Consider the following 18,878-nt stretch of genomic DNA (forward strand, 5'->3'; position numbering starts at 1 on the left):
TTTTGGATGGGAGTTGACTGCTATTGACATACCATTCCTGGGCGGGGATAGGGCACTTTTCCCTGGAAGGGGACCCACTGGTAGTTGGGCCCCTCTTTGTGAGCGAAGGGTCCCAGGAAGGCCCTCCGGATGTCATTCATGGAGTAGAGACACACAGCTGAGCCTTTAAATACACTGCTGCTGGGGGACAGGGGGAGCTTGGTTAGAAACATCAAAACAGACAGACACACACATTCTCACACACACACACACACACACACATACACACGCACACACACTTTGTCTTTCTCTCTGTTCTCTGCATTTTGCAACCACACACACACAGAACACACAACATAAATCGACTCTGACCTGGAAGTAGAGAAGACAGTGTAGACCAGAGGGTTCTTTCTGTCCCTCGTCTGCAGCAGGAATACATCGCCTGAGGACGGAGAGACACACACACACACACACTCAGGTCAGGTGCTGGTGGTCCAGAGGTCAAAGGTTGAGAGAAAGATAAGCAAAGCCCTATGGCTGCGTCTAACTGCTTTAAAGAGAGATTTCACTAATAACCGAGGGTCGTGACACGGAGCAAAATGCACTACAGCTTCACACTGGTCTGCTTGAGGTCTGCCACAAACAGCATGTTATATTCATATTGCGGTATTAAATACAACAGTGAAAACTGTGTGTCTAAAGTGGGGAAGGTATTTCAGTGGAATGATTTCAACAGGTTCCGATCAACACAGATATATTTTACAGGGAGGTCCTGTGGCCTCAGGTATGGTCAGAAAACTCCTGGTCAAGATAACAGGACTCATTGTTCAGATGAGGGAATGTGATGGACAGATTTAGCCTCGGGTAGGGGTTAGGATTTGGACAAATTCTTCCACTAAGTTTACCTTTCATTGCGCCCGGAGATAAGACGGATCATATTCTCGCCCACAGATATGGTCAGAGAGATCAATCAGAAACATCTTGAGAGCTGAAACTGCTGCACCTGGTTGGCTGTTTTTTGTTTTTTGTTTTTGTTTTTTTAAGGTAAACAAGTATTTCATAACCTGTTAGATGATAATAGCTTTCTACAGCCTCACGACCATTTGATTTGTTTGATCCTGTGTGTTTCTCTACATGTGAAATTTCAATTGGACCGTTAATTGGGCTAATTGTTGCGGAGGAGCTTACATAATTTAGACAGCTTTCTATGGATTCTTTCTAGACTCATCCACATTATTTCTTATTGTATGAAGTCCTACTTTTTAGCAGTTTTGAGCAGTTGTATCTCTCCGCTTTACATATCTATGAGCACAATGCTAGGGTGAACTGGCACGAGACGTTTGTGGAACAATCCTCGCGTCTGAAAGTGAAATTATCTCGTCTTTATCATGATACATTTCCTCTGCCCACAATCCGCGCCTACACAGCCTGGCCTCTGGCTCGAGTCGAATAACAACATATTATCGCCTTTTGTCATACAAGGACTCACCAGAGACAAGCCTGCAAGTTACTCTGAACCCACAGAAAAAACACACACTGGCTTCAGATCCGGCCAGAATCTCTTACCAATTAATCTCTCTATAATGCTTCCTCCAAGTCTGCAGGAATGTGGGTCTGAATGACAATCTACAATTGAGGTCAGAAATCCTGGTTAATTCATTATGCTGTCTTCAACTTTCTCTCCCCTTGCACCCACAGAATGTGGCTCTGGGTAAAAAATCTAACGGACACAACGAGGTTGGAAGATTTGCCCCAATTTTTAACTCTTTGTTTTGCTTTTTTTTTTTTTTACATCAGATTAAATCAGATTACCTGATCATCCGGTGTTGGATATAACGGAAACCTAGAGATTTATTGTTTAAATTGAGGAGTTTACATGATATTAGGACATCTGTTGGGGTCAAAAGGGTGATTTTGTCAATCTGAAAAAGATACATATGACTTTTTGTTCAGTATCACGCCTGGTCTTGAATTCAAACACTAGCCGTGTTATGTCACACTTTCACCCGACATAATCTTATTCAGCATAAATGAGCTGATTTAGTGCAGAATCTGTCCTTCTGTATACACAGTGACTTACGCAGCTCGTCGAAGTACGTGTCGCTGCCGTCAGCTCCTGGTACCGAGCAGATCAGACGGGTCTTGAGGAATGTCGTCCACTTGTTCACCAGACTTCGCTGACCGCCCATGTCATTCTGATTCAAGACAAAACGGTAGAGAGGCGTTAAGCAAAGTTTATATGCAATATCCTGTAAACCAAATGAAATTTTTTAACCAGAATATGAGCTCAATTTCTAACAGAATCTGTAAAATATCCGGGTTGAGTGGGCAGATTCGAGTGATGAAACAACGTCTCACCCTGCACAGCTGTCCGATGCGGGAGTAGGTTGACTTTCCCAGGCCCTGGGCCTCCACCGCCGTCTCACGGAAGAAGAAAAACACCTTGTCGTCATCGGGGTTTTCACTCTCCGGGACCCAGAATGAGCCAACAAACTTTGGTTCTGGTAGACGCAAAGAGGAACAATGTCAGCTTTTTATTTGTCGAACAAGTTTCTTTCCGAACACGATAGAACTGTAATGGAAGCGGACACACAAACACACACACGGACCGTTGAGCCAGCGTGAGTCATGCTGCTCCGTGCGGATGGAGGGCCGTTTCCCCAGGCTCCTGAAGATGGTGAAGTCTCGTCCCATTAAGTCCGTCGCCACCCCCGCATACAGCTCATCACCTAGGAGACAAAAGGGATCAATAAGTCATCGATTGGTTACGTGATCTTTCGGTGATGACTGGGGCTATAACATCTACCAAAAGCAGATAAAATGATGGCATGAAAATGCTAAACAATGTTTAATCCCAATAATACACCTCTGGGGCAGTATTAATCAAACTTCAGTATAAGCCACACTGAGTTTGTGATGAATTAAAAGTTTTGGTTAATCAGCTCACCGACGAGTACGGACGCAGCATTGTGTCGAGGGTCATACGGACTCTTCCCCTTCCCGTCCTCCACCTTAGAGGGGTCAATCCTGAACACATGGTCCTGATGGAGAGACAAGACAGGCATTGGATGTAAGCTGTGATCACACACATTCACTTCGTTTTCTACTCTCAGAACAATACAGTACAGTCATTTGTCGGGTGAGATTTCAAGTTTGGGGAATTTGGCAGCGTGAGGGACTAAAAACAAATTCGAAACCAGCAATTTCGGCCCACCATGACGGATGTCTGCAAACTTTATCGTAATTTACCTTCTCTGCAGCATCACTCTTGACTCCGGTTTGCCGTCTGTCAATTTTGTTATGCCGAAGTTTCCAAGCATGGGCAACAGCTGGATATCAGATGTCAACATTTTGTTTTGAGGTTCTTTTCTGCAGTTGTTTTAGATTATTGCATAACAGTTAAAGGTTGGCAGAGGACTAATGCTCACAATTTAAGGCATTCGAACACAACAACCTTTTGTTTGAGCTGGTCAGAACAAACAAAGGAAGGCGTAACGAGATCTTCGGAGGCACTAAGCAAGGAACAGTGCATCTCAGTAGTTTGTGTGTCTGTGCTTCCTTTATTCCTCACCTCCATCCTGTGTCCCACCTCTACAAAGGCACAGGTAGGGTGGAAGGCTCCGGTTCCACAGGCGTACAGGTGGGTGCGGTTATAGTGGTGCACGATCTTCACGTAGTTCACACAGTCAGACTGAAAGACAAACACAGATACACAGTCTGAGTATGAGCAGCAGTTGGTGGTCAGTATTTATTGATTTGGATCTTTGGGGATACATTCTTGTCAGGAACTACAGACATCTATTGGTCTAAAATGGCCAGATTCAATTATACTGACTTAAATATACTAAAGATATTGGTGGGCCCACCATGTATAGCATGTGATTGCACAATGTCAACTATACTTCAGGTCACCAGATCTAAAAGATAAAAAAATTGGCCTTAGTTAGCTGCAGCTCAGCTAAACGTGTGAAAACAAGACAATAAGAAACAGACGGTTAATCCGAGATCGACCAGAACTTGGACTCTGTCTCTCTTTTGGTTTAGTGATGTACATTCCTCACATAACTCCTCTCAACCCGTCTGCTTGTGACAACACTGTCCGGTCCCCAGCTCCACCTCCCAACACACTGTTGTGACAGCCTTTGTGTCCCGGCTGGACACACACATGCTGACCGAAAATGATCAGATGAACCACCACGTGAGCATGCAACACAGTCAAAGGTCCAGGGGCTTCAGAAAACGATATGGACATTACGAACATGCATCACAGTGTTTGTGAAAACAGTAAAAGATAACTGAGAAAACCTCATTTCAGTTTTTGAATGAATTACAGAAAACGGCTAAACGTGCTTGGTAATGACCCTGCTCCTACTATTAATGCTAAGCTGAGCTAACCAGCTGGTGGCTGTTGCATGTAGCCACCACTTATTTCTCGTCCTCCTTCACATGAGCAACTTTGAAGATTCTTATCCTTCTCTGTTCCCTCTTTTTCTCATCCAGACAGCCGGTTATCGATCCACAGCTACATCTGTCTATCTCAGACTCAAGTTACAGTAAACTGGATCCCAGGAGACCTCTGGAGAAAAGACTGACTGTACACTAACAGGCTGGATGGTACACACACCCCACCTTTCGCCATCGTCCGGATCTTAACAACAGGCTTTGAGGAGATTGGCCTTTTTTACAACTAGCCCTTTAAGTTAAGATAACACAAACACCATCATTATCTCCATGATTATCAGCAGCCTTTAGCCGCAGGGCCGGAGCTCTTTTCACGGTGTCAGTCATGTCCCTGCCTTTACACACTGCTTCATACACACTCTCCTTTCTACTTTCCCCCAGACAGACCGCCGCAACATCTGTCTGTCGATCAAATTACAAACACTGTAGGACCCCTGGGGCCCACTGGAGAAAAGGTTCATGAAGACATGAATCTGACTGTCAGACTGGGATCCAATCATCCTGTGTACAAAGTCTGCACATGATTTGATTTAAAAAAAAACAAAAATCTTCCCAAGTACATTTATGCTTAAATGCGCATCACAGTATTTTATTTTGGTCTTAATCTTCCAATTTTGTCCCAAATACTAAAACAGTTTTTATCTCATTGGACGAACATGTCATACTGCATTTTATTCTTTCTTTAAGGTGCACTATGTAACTCATCCTGATGTGAAATGTGCCCTTTTTGTTTCCACCGCGCCATAACTAAAAATACAAGCTCCTTTGCTCCAATATAATGAACATAATTAAAGTACGATTTCAAACATATGGCTTTAAAGTACATGTATAGCTCGTGCTACCACTCACAAACTGCTAATCCTTGTCTCATAGCTTCTTTAAAAACTTGCATATTGCGCCTTTAATATTTATACTTTTCGATTTTTTGCAGAGAATTTTTCAAAGTTGGACTATGCTTGTCGATAAAGATCTGTTACTAAATTTTTCTGTCGTCCACACCTTTAATCTCTTCTCCGATCAAATTAATCAAATGTCTTTCCTTTTCCGTCTTTTCAGCCTTTCAGCCTCACCCAAGGGTGACAGACAGACAGACCGGGTTGTGAAAGCAGTCACAGAAGCGGAATTGTGGCTCATTAAGCCCAACACACCTAATACACACACACACACACACACACACACACGCACACGCACACACGCACACACGCACACACTGACACACAAACACACCCTTAGTGGTTAAGAACAAAGACCTTTCAGTCTTTGAAAAACCACCAGGGGGTTATAGTTGGAGTTGTTGGTGTGTGAATACATACATGCCACTGTGTGTGTTTGTGTGTGAGTGTGAGTGTGTGTGTTCACATGTGAAGGTGTTCAGCCAGTCGACAGGCCGATTAAGCTGTTGACAAACACAGGAGACCTCTGTTTCCGTCTAAACAAAGGCGCACACACTTCACCTTTTCCTCCACCCTCGGGCTGACACATGCATCTACACAATGAACGTACACACACTCGAACACACACCTGACTGGCTCGCTCCATGTTCCACTGATGAAACATACTTCTCTCTTCTCCTGATTCCCAGGCAGTGAAGGAACAAGCCCTCCTCATCCTCTGTCTAACTCCCTTTGTGCTTTAGCGCTTGGTGTGTGTGTGTGTCTTTGTGTGTGTGTGTGTCTTTGTGTGTGTGTGTCAGAGGGCAGAGGAAGGTGAGGGAGTCAGCAGAGTGGCATTTTTTGACAAAGTCAATTCTTTGATGTGACAAAGGGAGAGAGAGAGCAGGAGGAAAAGAAAAGGTAAGAGGAGAAAAGACGCCTGAGAGGCTTTGAAAAGATCAGAAAGGAAGGAGGAGGGCGAGGGTGGTGAATTATGCCAGCAATCACATTTCCTCAGTGTGTGTGTGTGTGTGTGTGTGTGTGTGTGTGTGTGTGCGTGTGTGTAAAGGGTTCACCGGCCGACCTTTGACCTGCCACTGACTCATTAGCTGAAACAGTGAGCAGAGGCATGCTGTGACCTCAGAGCGGCCTGAGCTTTAGCTTTCTCCTTCATGTCTTATAAAGCTGCATTGTTCTTCAGTGGATGTCTTTTTCCCCCCTTTTCTCTCTTTATGCTTTCTATTCTTGAAATGATTAACCCGATCCACCGATTCATCATTTCAGCCATTATCTGTCCTTCTCTTAATTCTCCACATGTCTCCAATACCGTTTTTTTAGCCAAGCATCTTGCGTTATAAGTTATAAAAGTACAATTTGCTCGATATTGCAGGATTTCTTCATGATCCCTTGAATCAAAAAGTTGGACTTTCTAGGCATCTTTACCACTGTACTTGTGTCACTGGCTAAAATCAGCTAATTCTAAAGAACAACCTCCCTCATGTCCCCAGTGATCTGGCACCAACGCCTATCTAGACACATATCTTCAGCTATTTCATTGCATCATCATAAAATGTAGAGAGAAGCAGAGCTACTGTTTGTCTTTCTCTCCCGGTTTTGATTGCGCCTGAGAGCGAGGAGTCCCGGCGATCCGTTGAACTTTTAATAAAGTTAATGGCTGAGAGCCTGTGACTGAACACACAGAACGACGGCATACAGTGGACAACCATTAGATACACGACACAGCACCGCGCAGTAACCCAGGAATGCCTTTGACCGCCTCTGCCCAACAGGACAAAGGAGCAGCGCTCTGACATATTTCTCCTGCGACAGACTGATTTCTGCTCTCAGATTATATAACAGCTGTACGTGGTAGAAGGTCGGAGGAACCCCATCAGCGGAGGAGTTTCTGGCTTTGAGCATTCACAGTGACTCAGCCGCAACATTAACCTCTTATCCCCGGCCACAATATCCCGGTCAAATTAATTTTAAATGGTACTCTTCTGTCAGCTGGTGCGAAAATGACGGTGTAAACACACAGAACATCACGTCTGCAGGTTTAATACATGTCCCCGGCATTACAGTGACGCCTCGGCCAGAGTGCTGAGTCAGACTGAGTGTCTGGGTGAACTGTCAACTGTTTACTGCCACTGTCTGACTGTGTTTATGTGCGTGCGTCTGTGTTTGTGTTAGTGTGTCTGCGCGCATGTTAGGTGGCTTTCCTGTGGTCAGTGTGTATGTGTGTGTGTGTGTGTCTGTGAGTGAGTGATGGAGGGTTCATTACTTGTCTTTATGTGGGCAACGTGTTGAGCCCATTGCGTGCCTTGTGTGTATTTGCTGAGCTACCATGACAGTGATAATTTCTGAATGAGCACTGCAGTTTGTTTGAACTCATATAATACAAAATAAGGACATGGGTGAAGATGCTGTGTGCTTTATGTCAGACAGCATGGTATACTTTTCCTACTTATAAAAGAATGGTTTGACTCTCTGGAAGATGCGTTTTTTTGCTTTCTTGCAGTTTGATGTGACGATTGATGCAACTCTCCTATTAGCTTAGCTTAGCATGAAGACTGGGAGAAAAAAGAGTTGGGAGAAAATATAGCCTGGCTCTGACCATTTGCTAAAAAGATCAAGCTGCGTGTGCTTCACGTGGGTTAAAAGGCTGGATGACATCCTGGTCAGGCGCAGTGACTTTTTGTCATCACTGTGAGGTTACCAAGCAACCAGCTGAGAAAAGCTGTGGTCTGTTATGCCCAGAACTGCATCAGATGGATTAACTTCCTTAAAGTCCTTGCATTATAATCAAATATGATTAGACTAAGACCAAGATCCAATCCCGTACCATGTTTGAAATTTTTGCTTTTTTAATTTGGACAGTGGAGATAGTCGTGGACTTCAGGAAGAACCCAGCCCCACCCGCCTCTGTCATCCTGTGTGGCTCCCCAGCTGACTCTGTGGAGTACTGCCGCTTCCTGGGCACCATCATCACCCAGGACCTAAAATGGGAGCTGAACATCAGATCCCTCACCAAAAAAGCTCAACAGAGGATGTTCTTCCTGCAGCAGCTGAAGAAGTTCAACCTGCAAAAGACGATGATGGTGCTCTTCCACTCTGCCATCATTGAGTCCATCCTCACCTCCACTATCACCATCTGGTACCCTGCTGCCCCTGCTAAGGATAAGAGCAGACTGCAGCGTATCATACGCTCTGCTGACGAGGGGATTGGCTGCAACCTTCCATTCCTTCAGTACCTGCACAGCTCCAGGGCTCTGAGGCCTGCAGGTAGGATTGTGGCCGACCACTCCCATCCCAATCACAGACTTTTTGTCACTCCCCTCTGGCAGGAGGCTGAGGTCCATCAGGACCAAAACCTCCCACCACATGAACCGCTTCTTCCCCTCTGCTGTTGGGATCCTTAAAAAGTCCCGGGACCCCCACCCCCATTGACACTGACACTTGCTCTCTTGCACTAAAACCCACCACCGCCCTGGAATGCTTGCATCCCAATAATGCAGAACATGTACACTTTAACTTTTGCACATTCATGTACAGCTCTTCCATCTTTATTTATCTTTATTTATCTCATCTCACACTTTATGTCTCTGTTTGTTGATATTGTATATATCATAGTCACTGTTCGTTCATTGTTTATTGTCTTAAATGTATGCACCTTCCCTACCAAGACAAATTCCTCGTTGGTGTAAAATCCTTCTTGGCAATAAATCTGTTTCTGATTCTGATTCTGATGATCCCTCACTGGCTTCCCACCTTAGAACACTGGAGGCTGTGTTCGACTGCTTGTTGGTCAAAGTATACATTTTGATTGAACTCCTGTGATGCTTCTCAACACATCGTCTCTGTATTGTGAAGATGCTTCTAATAAAGAGTAATAATGTCATTTAGAACACAAATATTTCGCCGGATCAGAATTTTCTGCTCTTTTGTAATTAGCTTTTTAAAATAAAATGCCCTCCTGATTACAATGTACAATGCAGCGAGTGTGCAGGGTGGGACCGGCGCGACGGCATGCACATCTGCTACATGTAACCACAACTGAACTCATGACCCTCTGTGATGCCCTCTGGACTGCTTCTCTGCGTCCCTCTGTCTTTTTATTGGCAGCTAAAAAAAAAAGATATGAAATCAAGACTTTTCCCTCTGCTCTAGAAAAAGAGACACATTCAGTTTCTAAGAATATGCTGAGTAAATACTGTATGTGATGATTATGTCTCAATGTGAAGATCTGTGGACGGAGTCTGGGCTCGGCCTCGCTGACCGACACGTAGAGGCCACAAGAGCCTATAGACCACCCAGGATTACATCACACACAATTAGCCACGTCTACATATATAGTGTGTGTGTGTGTGTGTGTGTGTGTGTGTGGAACATTTACTTCAGTGTGTGCTGACATGCCACAAATCTGTCTATATATACTGTATTTATGTCCCTGTGTTTGACAGGGTGTGTGTCCATTTGTTCATGTGTGTTTAAGTATGTGTGTGTCACTCTTTGTGTGTGTGTAAAACAAACCCCTCATTAGTGTGATTACACAGCTGTAACACACAGACAACGAGCTCCATTCATACAAAACCCCGGGCTCCAGTTTCACCTGACCAGGAGTCTGTGTGTATGTGTGTTTTTGTGTGTGTGTGTGTGTGTGTGTGTGTGTGTGTGTGTGTGTGTGTGTGTGTGTGTGTGTGTGTGTCTGGGTGTGTGAGTGTGTCTGAATGAGAGAGTGGAGACGGTGGAGAGAATGAGTAAAATTGCTCAAGAAAAGGGGAAGTAGAGATGGAGGCAGACAGAGATAAGACAGTACAGGAAAGATTGGGGGAATTTTGAAGACAACTTTCCCCTGGTCAGTTGTTATTCCTGCAATTCTGGCCTTCGAAATGTTATTTTAATCCTGTGTGTAACACCGACGCTGCTCTTATTCCTTCTGACTTTCTAGTATCTTTGCGAACACTCACCCACACACTGAGAACTGAGCTGACCTCACGCCGTTGACCCTAATTACAGAGACGTGTGGAGGCCAACGTCTCTCTCCCCCACTGGATCTCATCCCTCCTACTTTCCTTACTCTCTCTTTCCCTCGCTCACCCACTGTTCTCTCTCTTCCCATGCCTCCCGTGCTCTCTTTATATCTCATATTATCCGATCTCTGGGAACCAGAAGTTTCTCATGTTGTTTGCGACCCCTCTCAGTCCCTTAATCGCCTCTACGTACGTGTTTGTTCCTCCCCATGAAACAACACCGTCTGTTCAATCGAAATACAAACCTACACAGTTCCCCTCACCGAAACATTTTCACTGTTGGATCTGACTTACACTGTCATGTATACTGTTCATTTGCAAATAAGCACATGCGCTACACAAGTTGCTTCAATCTTCATGCAATTAAAGTAACTTCAGACTTTAGTGCTGCCTGCAGTGCAGTGCATGTCCCAAAGTTACACCAGTCCCTCACAGTAGGTACTGTGGAATACAGATGCGACCAGAGTGAGAAAGTCCATAAAAACCAATGACTTGACCAAAAGTCAACATGGACTCGATGAACCTGTATCCCTAACCAAACAGATGTAATGTTTTTACTTTCCTACATGAAGTACTTCATTGAACCCAGACCATGATCTTTTTCAGTTCAAGCCATTTTTTAGTCTTCTGACTATAGACGATGACAAAGGTCAGGGGCGGTGTATCGCAAGTTTAGATTTCTGTGTATGTACTGGATGCAGTATGAAAGTGTAAAGTTCTGTTATTTGAACGGTTAAGTAGACCACAGTTACTTTATCTGTTATTTGTTTTGCTTTATTGCTGAAACATGTGTCGCATTTGGCAGAAATAAAATTCATTAGCATTGGAGAAGAAAGCACGAGTTTTGGATTAAGATCAGCAGACTTCAAAACGATCGCTGCCCAAGGCGTCTTTCCACGTCCAACCTCAGGAAAACATCAGGAAATCAGAGACTGTCGTGCCTGCATCTTTACAGAGACCGATGATGTACATGTGTGTAGATAACTGTATATACTGCGTGTTTTATGTTTATGGAGCATGAAGGAGTTTACAAACTTTCATTATTCATCTGGTAAGTCTGTTGTTCATTGTCATTTCCGTGTTTCATGGCCAGGGCATGGTTCTTTAACTACAATCAGGCCTTCCTTGTTAAATAAAGGTCAAACTTGTGCATCCGTAATGTAAGTGAACACGTGTTTACATCCAGTGGGTCACTAAACAGATTTCCTCACCTCCCTCAGACCTTATTTTGAGACCATGGCTTAATTACTGTTCTTTAAGTTAATTAGTGATACAAAACGCTTCAGCTGTCTAACTGACTTGGAGGAGACAAACCATAGACTTCTATAAGCTACTTAGTGTTAATGTCAGTTGAAGTCGGAATTTTAAGTAAATCGTTTGAAACAGCAATCTTTCCTTATAGTAGTATAGCAGTACTTTCCCTGGCTGAGGTCGTCTGCACAAATCTAGCCGTGCTGACAAGGTTTATCTAATTCCTAAACCAAATTAAAGCTTCTCATTTACTTAACATTTAGGAAATTTGTTAACTCCATAAAGCCACAGAACACACACTGTGCCGCTGACTGTAAAACTGCTGTGGAAAAAACAACGACTGCCTTCGGTTCAGCAGTCAGATTGGGGTTTTACAGGGTTTTAACTGATTCTGAGGAGGTGATCTCACCGCAGGGCAGGTCCAAAAGTAGGAGTGTTGAACCTATTATTACATGTTATCTGTTTAAACTTGGTGTTTCCGTCTTGTGATGACTCCCATGACTCCAGTGGATTAAAAGGTAGCATTGTGTTGCGCTGGAAAGGAGTGGACAGTTAACTCCTCCACGAGGGCCTCCTCAGCCCTCTCATTCAACCCTGTGCACAACGTCTGAGGGCCAAGGCGGAGCACATTTTATAAAGGATGTTATGTATTGTATAATGGCTCACGCACTGTTTCACTCAGAACAATTTCATCAAAGTTAAAGATAATTGTGGTGTTCTGTTACAGAAATTGCGATTCACTTATCCACTGTTGAGGTGTGATCAAGACTTTCGCCACAGAACACGATCCAACATCTCCTGTCAGAGATGCAGATGTAGAAGTAGATACACATTTTCTGCTTCCGTGGAACTGTTTATTTTTGTAAACTAAGGTGAAATGAAGCAGAACATTGTGATGACACGAGATCAGGTGCAGTGGTGTGGCGTGAAGAGACTCACAGTGATGTCCTTGCCAGCCCAGTTACACTCCTCCCTCCAGTCGACAGGAGCGGGCCAGTAGATCTGAAACACAGCAGGCAAACATTAGATGATCCTGTGACCCGACTGTATTTAGTTGTTGTTGTTTTGTTTTTTAAAAATCTTGATTAAGTTACCATTATTAGAAGTCTGCTCAGTGTGACTTTTCAGAAATGATTCATCCTTTATCCATGCAACAACAACAACCGTTGTTCCCTCTCAGCTAAGAACAGGCCCTCGAGCAACGCACAAGGTAAGAATAAATCGTGGTTTTCATCTCACTACCTTCAGACCACGACCATACGTCCATCAAACTTCACTTCCTTTCCCTCTTTTCCTCGCTTTTCCCATCTGCGTTTTTCTTTTTCTCCTCTCCTCCACATCCTCCCTGCTCATTGTAAAGGAGGAAGAACCCACCGCATTCAAAACCGCATTTACTAGTCGTAAATCAAACTCGCCCATATGCCTAAACCCAATAGAGGCTTCACATCTAACGTACCAAGCATGTAATTTACTCCAAACAGCTGTAAACAGATGTCTGTAGGTTGTATTTTACTTGAACATCTATGTGTATCTTTATTTCCACAGCACTGCCATGTGCACTACTTTTGCTGGTGTGTACATTTATGTATGTCGAGCTCTGCGCAAGTGATTTAGGATGGACACCCTCTTTTCATCTCCGTCCACGTCTTTGATTTTTCTACCTTTGTCCATTAATCCTACATTTCTTTTTCTTCTCTTTATTCACTTGAGTGGACTCACATGTGCCACAGTGTGATTCAGACATTTTCAAAGGGCTGGTTAAACGTCTCCATGCTTTTTGAATATTTCTCTTTCTGCCACGTCTCTGGGACCACATGAAAACAAAGTCTGTCAAAGGGTGTCTGGCCATCACACTGATAACAGCAGCAATAAAGGATTCTTAGGAATCAGACAATACAGCACTGGTTGTAATTAAAAAACACTTCCTCATTTCCATCCCTTGCCAGAACAATCTCCTTGATCTAGTTTTGTGTTACATATGTAATAAAGTATTTTTATGACAGAAACACATAAGGTCACTAATTAAAGCACAGTTCTGGTAAATTCATCTCTTGATTAGATAAATAAGTGTATCACCGTGAAGATTATTAAGAGATTGTTTTAGTGGAGTGCAATGAGTTTAATATTCTCAAGTTGTTTTCCTCGGCAGTCTGTTGCCTCACAGTGACTTTTTACTGACAAATTCTGATCAGTTCATCTTAAATCATCGTGGACGTTTGTGATAAAAAAAGAAAGAAATTCCCTTAATGTGTTCCGGAGATATGGTGTTCACGAGGATGGGACGCCGTGAGGTTGCAGTGAGCCCGACCACTGACCTTTTAGCCACCAAAGTCGAAATAGTTAGTTCTTCAGTCCAAATGGACTTTTGAGCCAGATTGTCCTCAAAATCTCTGAGATATCGTGTTAACAAAAACGGGTTGGACAAACGACAGGTGGGCAGGCAGCGGACACACAACCCTAAACATAACAATGTTATGTGTTGAAAACTTGCATTTTGTAGGTATGATCCTACCTGATAAGTTTGTATTTCATAATAATGTTAAAATATCTTGTTATAGCATGACAACTTCTTGTTCTCAGAAAAAAAAATTGCATGCTCTGATGTGGCAGCAATACATTTCTATATAAAACAAAGCATATAAAACCCCAGCACAGCACTGCCTGAGTCATAAGTGTTCACCAGCAAACAGTTTTTTCCTATTATGTGGAAGTAGAACATTTTTACATCACGGTTTTTATTGTGTTACCAACAAAAATTGTTCCTGGCTTATCCTGGTTTTTACTGCTTGCAATTCGGACCAACCTTGTGCTCCTGCTTGGCGATATTGTCTAATGACAGAGACAGCAGGAAGTTCTTGGCCCCCACGAAGAGCCGGCCTCTCTCTTCATCCAGCAGCAGAGCGCTGAAGCAGCAGGAACGCTCCAGCTCGAACCGCCTCACTCCATGGAACTGCTGCAACTCTGCAATCAAACAGATATAGGGGATTAGAGAGAGTGGCAGCCCTGAATCTGTCTTCTGTTACATGTGACATGTTGCATCCTGCTGTTGCACGCCACATGCAATCCCTCACAGGCTAATTCAACTCACATTGAGCCGTCAACAGTCAGGCCGAATTGAAATATCTCATGTTATTATTTTTTTTGTATCACTTTTATCATTTTGTTTTACTTTTTTGTTGAATAAAACAACAAGTTACAGTAAACAATGACCTCAGATAGAGATGAGAATCACCTCCAGTCATCAGAGTCTTCCGATCCGAATCAGTTCGTTGGCCACAAGACCGTGACGAGTCATGTGGTTGATAAAGAAGATTACCATTTCATTTTTGTATTCCTGAGTCCTGAGGCCAGTGACTTTTGTACAGAGACGACAAAATCCCTTGAAAGTAATGACACTATATTGGTTTCAATGGAAAAATTGAGTGTCCTTGCTGTGTTTCCAAACTGGCAAGAACAACATTCTGAGGGAATCGAGCCCAGGAAAATTGAGCTTGTATTTGTAAACTTAAGCTTTAATAGTTACCTCAAGCCAGTGGAAAAAAAAACAGTGTTCTTGGCCCGAGAGGCAGAAGAAATAAAGGGACTGCATCCTCCCCTGCTGGCCTGGCTTAAACCAGGAGCTTAAGAAAACAAGACCAAGGGCCTCTTCGCTTAGACATTAAAACGGCTTTATTAGTCTGTTATTGTTCTAATGGGAATTTATAACTTTGTTTAAGACTCTGACGCCACCCAGAGCCGCCTGCATGACATCAGGACTTTAAATCTACTGCCTTTGTTTTAAGTCAGTGTGCTGTTTTCAGCAAATGTGTTACTACTCAGTTCCACTAGACTGTGGTGACTACAACCATGGGCCCAACAGGGACACTCAAAGTACTAAGAAAATGACACCTACATGTTAAAAGACGACAGCTTTTAAATAGATCAAAAATGATGCCTGCAGGCTGAAGTCCTCAACTTAAATGGTAATTTCACTCAGCAGCTAAGTTGCATTGTGGGTAATGTATGCGCCAGGTTTTGAACAAGCTGTCACCTCGTCCAGCATTTCCCTCCTGGAATACTGCTGCGCTCAGAACAGTTCAAAAATGGATGACCATAATCGATACAGCACAACCAGAGATAATGATAACCATTAAATTAATAAATGGAATATTGAAAAAAAACACGGTGAACACAGTTTAAGATGAATTTCAATTGTTAGCATTTTTTCTATACATATCGTGATAATATCCTTATTGTGAATTCGTTTGGCTGATAATCGTGCACTGAAAATCTGCTACGACAGCCCTATTCTGATGTTTATCATGTTGTTCAAATGCTGAAATTAGCATGTCATCATGCTAATATGCCTGACGCCACTTCTTTCGCCAAGAATGGTGAAAGTATGAACCACCCTACTCTGCCTCTTGTTGGCTTACCCTGATATTCATCAGTCCTAAACCTAACAAACCCAGCAAACGAAGGCAACAAGTACGAGCCAATCAGAAGCAGACTAGGGCAGGCCAGTAAAGTAAAATTGGCAAATCACTGTTTTGTTATGATTATGATTATATTTGTTAATTATCGATTAGCTGGTGGTGCGTGGTCATGTCATAGTCTGTTGTGGGGCGTGCACTACTGAGATCAGGTAGTGATAAGACCAACTTATATTGCCGTCACTTGAGCTGCTCCACTAGGAATAGCTAAAAAGAGTTCCTCTGGAACTCATGATATTAATGTTAATGACCACCTACTTGCATGTTATCCTTCTTCTTCCTTATTAAGAAATACATTGTTTGATTGACCTACGGCAAACCGGAGAGTTATTTTGGTGGTGCACGAGGTCATCAAGATCTTTTAGTCCATCTCGTGCCAACTGCACTGAACTATTCTGCAGAGTTTCCTTCCTGCACTGTAGGCTATACATGTTACCTTCAGCCTAAATTAAAGGCAGCACATATCTCAGCTGGACAGACGGCCCTGAGCAAGCCTCACGTCCTTGTGATATAGTTCAGCCTGTAATTGCTGGCTTTCAATGATGGAACACATCCCCAGTTTTTGCGGTTGTGTTGGGCACTGTGCTGCCTTCTAACTCATAATGCTCCAGATGAAAAGCAAAGACCCTGCCAATGTGTGTTTAAGTCGTGTGTGAGTGAGTGAATGTGTGTGTGTGTGTGTGTGCATCTGTTTGTGTATGAGTGTGGCTGTAAATCAGAGCGGCTGCTTACTTCTGGCTACCGTTCACGATTGTTTTCTTTGGAAAGGATGTGGGGAAATCTCGCATGAAACAGAGAAAGTGTGCGAGCGCACTACAAAGCTTAAAGAACGTATACAAGGCACATAAACAAACCATCGCAAACGAGCCGACGCTTCAGTTTCCCTCCTCAAAGCTTTGGTCCTTACCTTTGTACGAGAGCTTCATGCGTGGTGAGGAGGACGAGGAGGAGGAAGAGGAAGAAGAGGACGAGGAGGATGAGGATGAAGAGGAAGTGCGGGTCATGGTGCCGGAGGAGGCGTGGGCGGCGGCCAAACCCAGCAGGAACAGAGAGCTGCAGGTGACCATCATGGCCGCCATCATCATCATCATGGTCATCATCTTGGCACGATTAGAAGAAACTCCCTTCAAAGGTTAATTTCTTTGTGGTTTTCAGGTGAATTATGGGATTTTTTTTAGATCCCACTCAGCAGTACGCCCAGTAAGTCCACCTCCCTTCGGACTGGTTCAGTTCAGCTCTGCTGATTCTGCTTCTTGTTTGTTTTCACCAAGTCTCTTCCAGTCTCCCTTTCAAGTTCTTAATATTCAGTGTGATCTTTAAAATATCCTCCCCGGTTCTGAAGAGTTCTCTTGGCAGATCCACAGCTCCTCCTGTGAAGGACGACCGAGTTCACCTCTCACATCCGAGACGGGACAAAAACGTCACACATGGGCACAGAGACCTAAAAATAGAGACAGAAAGGGAGAGGATTTAGAAATGGACAGGACTGGAGTATGTGCACTAGTGCCAGGGATGCCCCTGCACGTACACGCACACACACACACACACACACACACACACGCACACACACACACACACACGCACACACACACACACATAGAACACTGTCTGAGGTATATTTAGTGAGAGTCAGATTGATGCCCCTGCCAGGCTGTGTTAATGCCAGCCTCCATTATGGCAACAACACTATAATCTCTTCACATTACAGCAAGACTCGGGACGGTATCCAAAACACACACACAAACACACACTGACCGTGGCGATGAAGGCTGTGTGTGTGTGATAGAGATACGCCATGCCCACTGCCAAGCCAAGCACAATCTCTCCCTGTCTGTGGCACTGCCAACTCAAAGTGGCTTCCCCCTCTCTCTCTCTCTCTCTCTCTCTCTCTCTCTCTCTCTCTCTCTCTCTCTCTTACTCTCTCTCTCCCTCTCTTACTCCTCCACAGTGGCAGACGGTGTCACCAGATGAGATCTCGTCACTGCTGAGGACTAATGAGCCAACAGTGATGTGGATGGATGTAATGGATGAGTGCTCGACAGAGGGACACTCACGAGAGACTCCATCAAAAATCTGTGTTTTTACGAATGAGATTTGGTGTCAGTATTGGATCACCGATGACATTACAAAAGATCCAGAGCTTTCTAAAATCTTGGTTACACACAGCTTCTATATGTGAATGTGGACTTGCTGGTCAGGGAGCACAGAAAAAGACTCTTTATTGAGTTATTTGAGACTTGAGTTGAATTCAAAGCAACAGATTTCTTATTGTTTCGGAAAAAATCCCCAATAACTCGCCGCCTCGGCTGCCAGCGTGTTGTTGTAAACCACAGCTCCACCACAGCAAGAGCTGGAATGAGGTCACCGCTTTGTAAGTCCACATCTATATGAATGTTGTGTGGTTAAAAAAAGAAAAGAAAAAGAAAGTGTGCGCACAGGACACACACACACCTCTCTTTCAGTACTTTGGACTCTGTGGTCAGCTGCAACAATAAAGCCTTTCAGTAGAAACAGTCTCCTTTATTATATTACACCTCACAGTTTGCACTCAGTCACTAATAGGCAGAGAGTCTGCTTTTCTCTATCCACAGTCTTATTCTTCCCTGTCTCCTTAAAATTATTTCTATCTCTGTTCTTCATCAGGTCTTTTCTGTAAAAACACAGCATGTCTTGAAGAGAAATCAGCTACTTGGCCACCACGAGGCTGGATCTGTCTGTGAGTGACCAGGGCAATATCACACATAAAACACCAGTTATTATATTTCTTTACGTGGCAAAAGGCCAATTTTGAAAAAGTTGGCCCAGCTGCAACC

At 43.7% G+C, this 18,878-nt stretch overlaps 1 protein-coding gene across 2 annotated transcripts in view; it reads right to left on the minus strand.

Annotated features, from left to right (window-relative positions):
* sema3b (sema domain, immunoglobulin domain (Ig), short basic domain, secreted, (semaphorin) 3B) overlaps positions 1-18,878 on the minus strand; it is an 80,593-nt gene that overhangs the window by 9,698 nt on the left and 52,017 nt on the right. For both annotated transcript variants that reach the window (XM_030423472.1, XM_030423473.1), the window contains exons 2-11: positions 16,973-17,506; positions 14,397-14,554; positions 12,533-12,595; positions 3,551-3,670; positions 2,927-3,020; positions 2,589-2,708; positions 2,338-2,480; positions 2,060-2,174; positions 352-421; positions 33-177 (exon numbers count right to left, since the gene is read on the minus strand). In XM_030423472.1, the coding sequence (XP_030279332.1) occupies positions 33-177; positions 352-421; positions 2,060-2,174; positions 2,338-2,480; positions 2,589-2,708; positions 2,927-3,020; positions 3,551-3,670; positions 12,533-12,595; positions 14,397-14,554; positions 16,973-17,165 (1,221 nt within the window). In that variant the 5' untranslated portion in view covers positions 17,166-17,506. The remainder of the gene's footprint in view (positions 1-32; positions 178-351; positions 422-2,059; positions 2,175-2,337; positions 2,481-2,588; positions 2,709-2,926; positions 3,021-3,550; positions 3,671-12,532; positions 12,596-14,396; positions 14,555-16,972; positions 17,507-18,878) is intronic.

The sequence above is a fragment of the Sparus aurata genome, chromosome 7 (assembly GCF_900880675.1).
Source record: "Sparus aurata chromosome 7, fSpaAur1.1, whole genome shotgun sequence".
Lineage (NCBI taxonomy): Eukaryota > Metazoa > Chordata > Actinopteri > Spariformes > Sparidae > Sparus > Sparus aurata.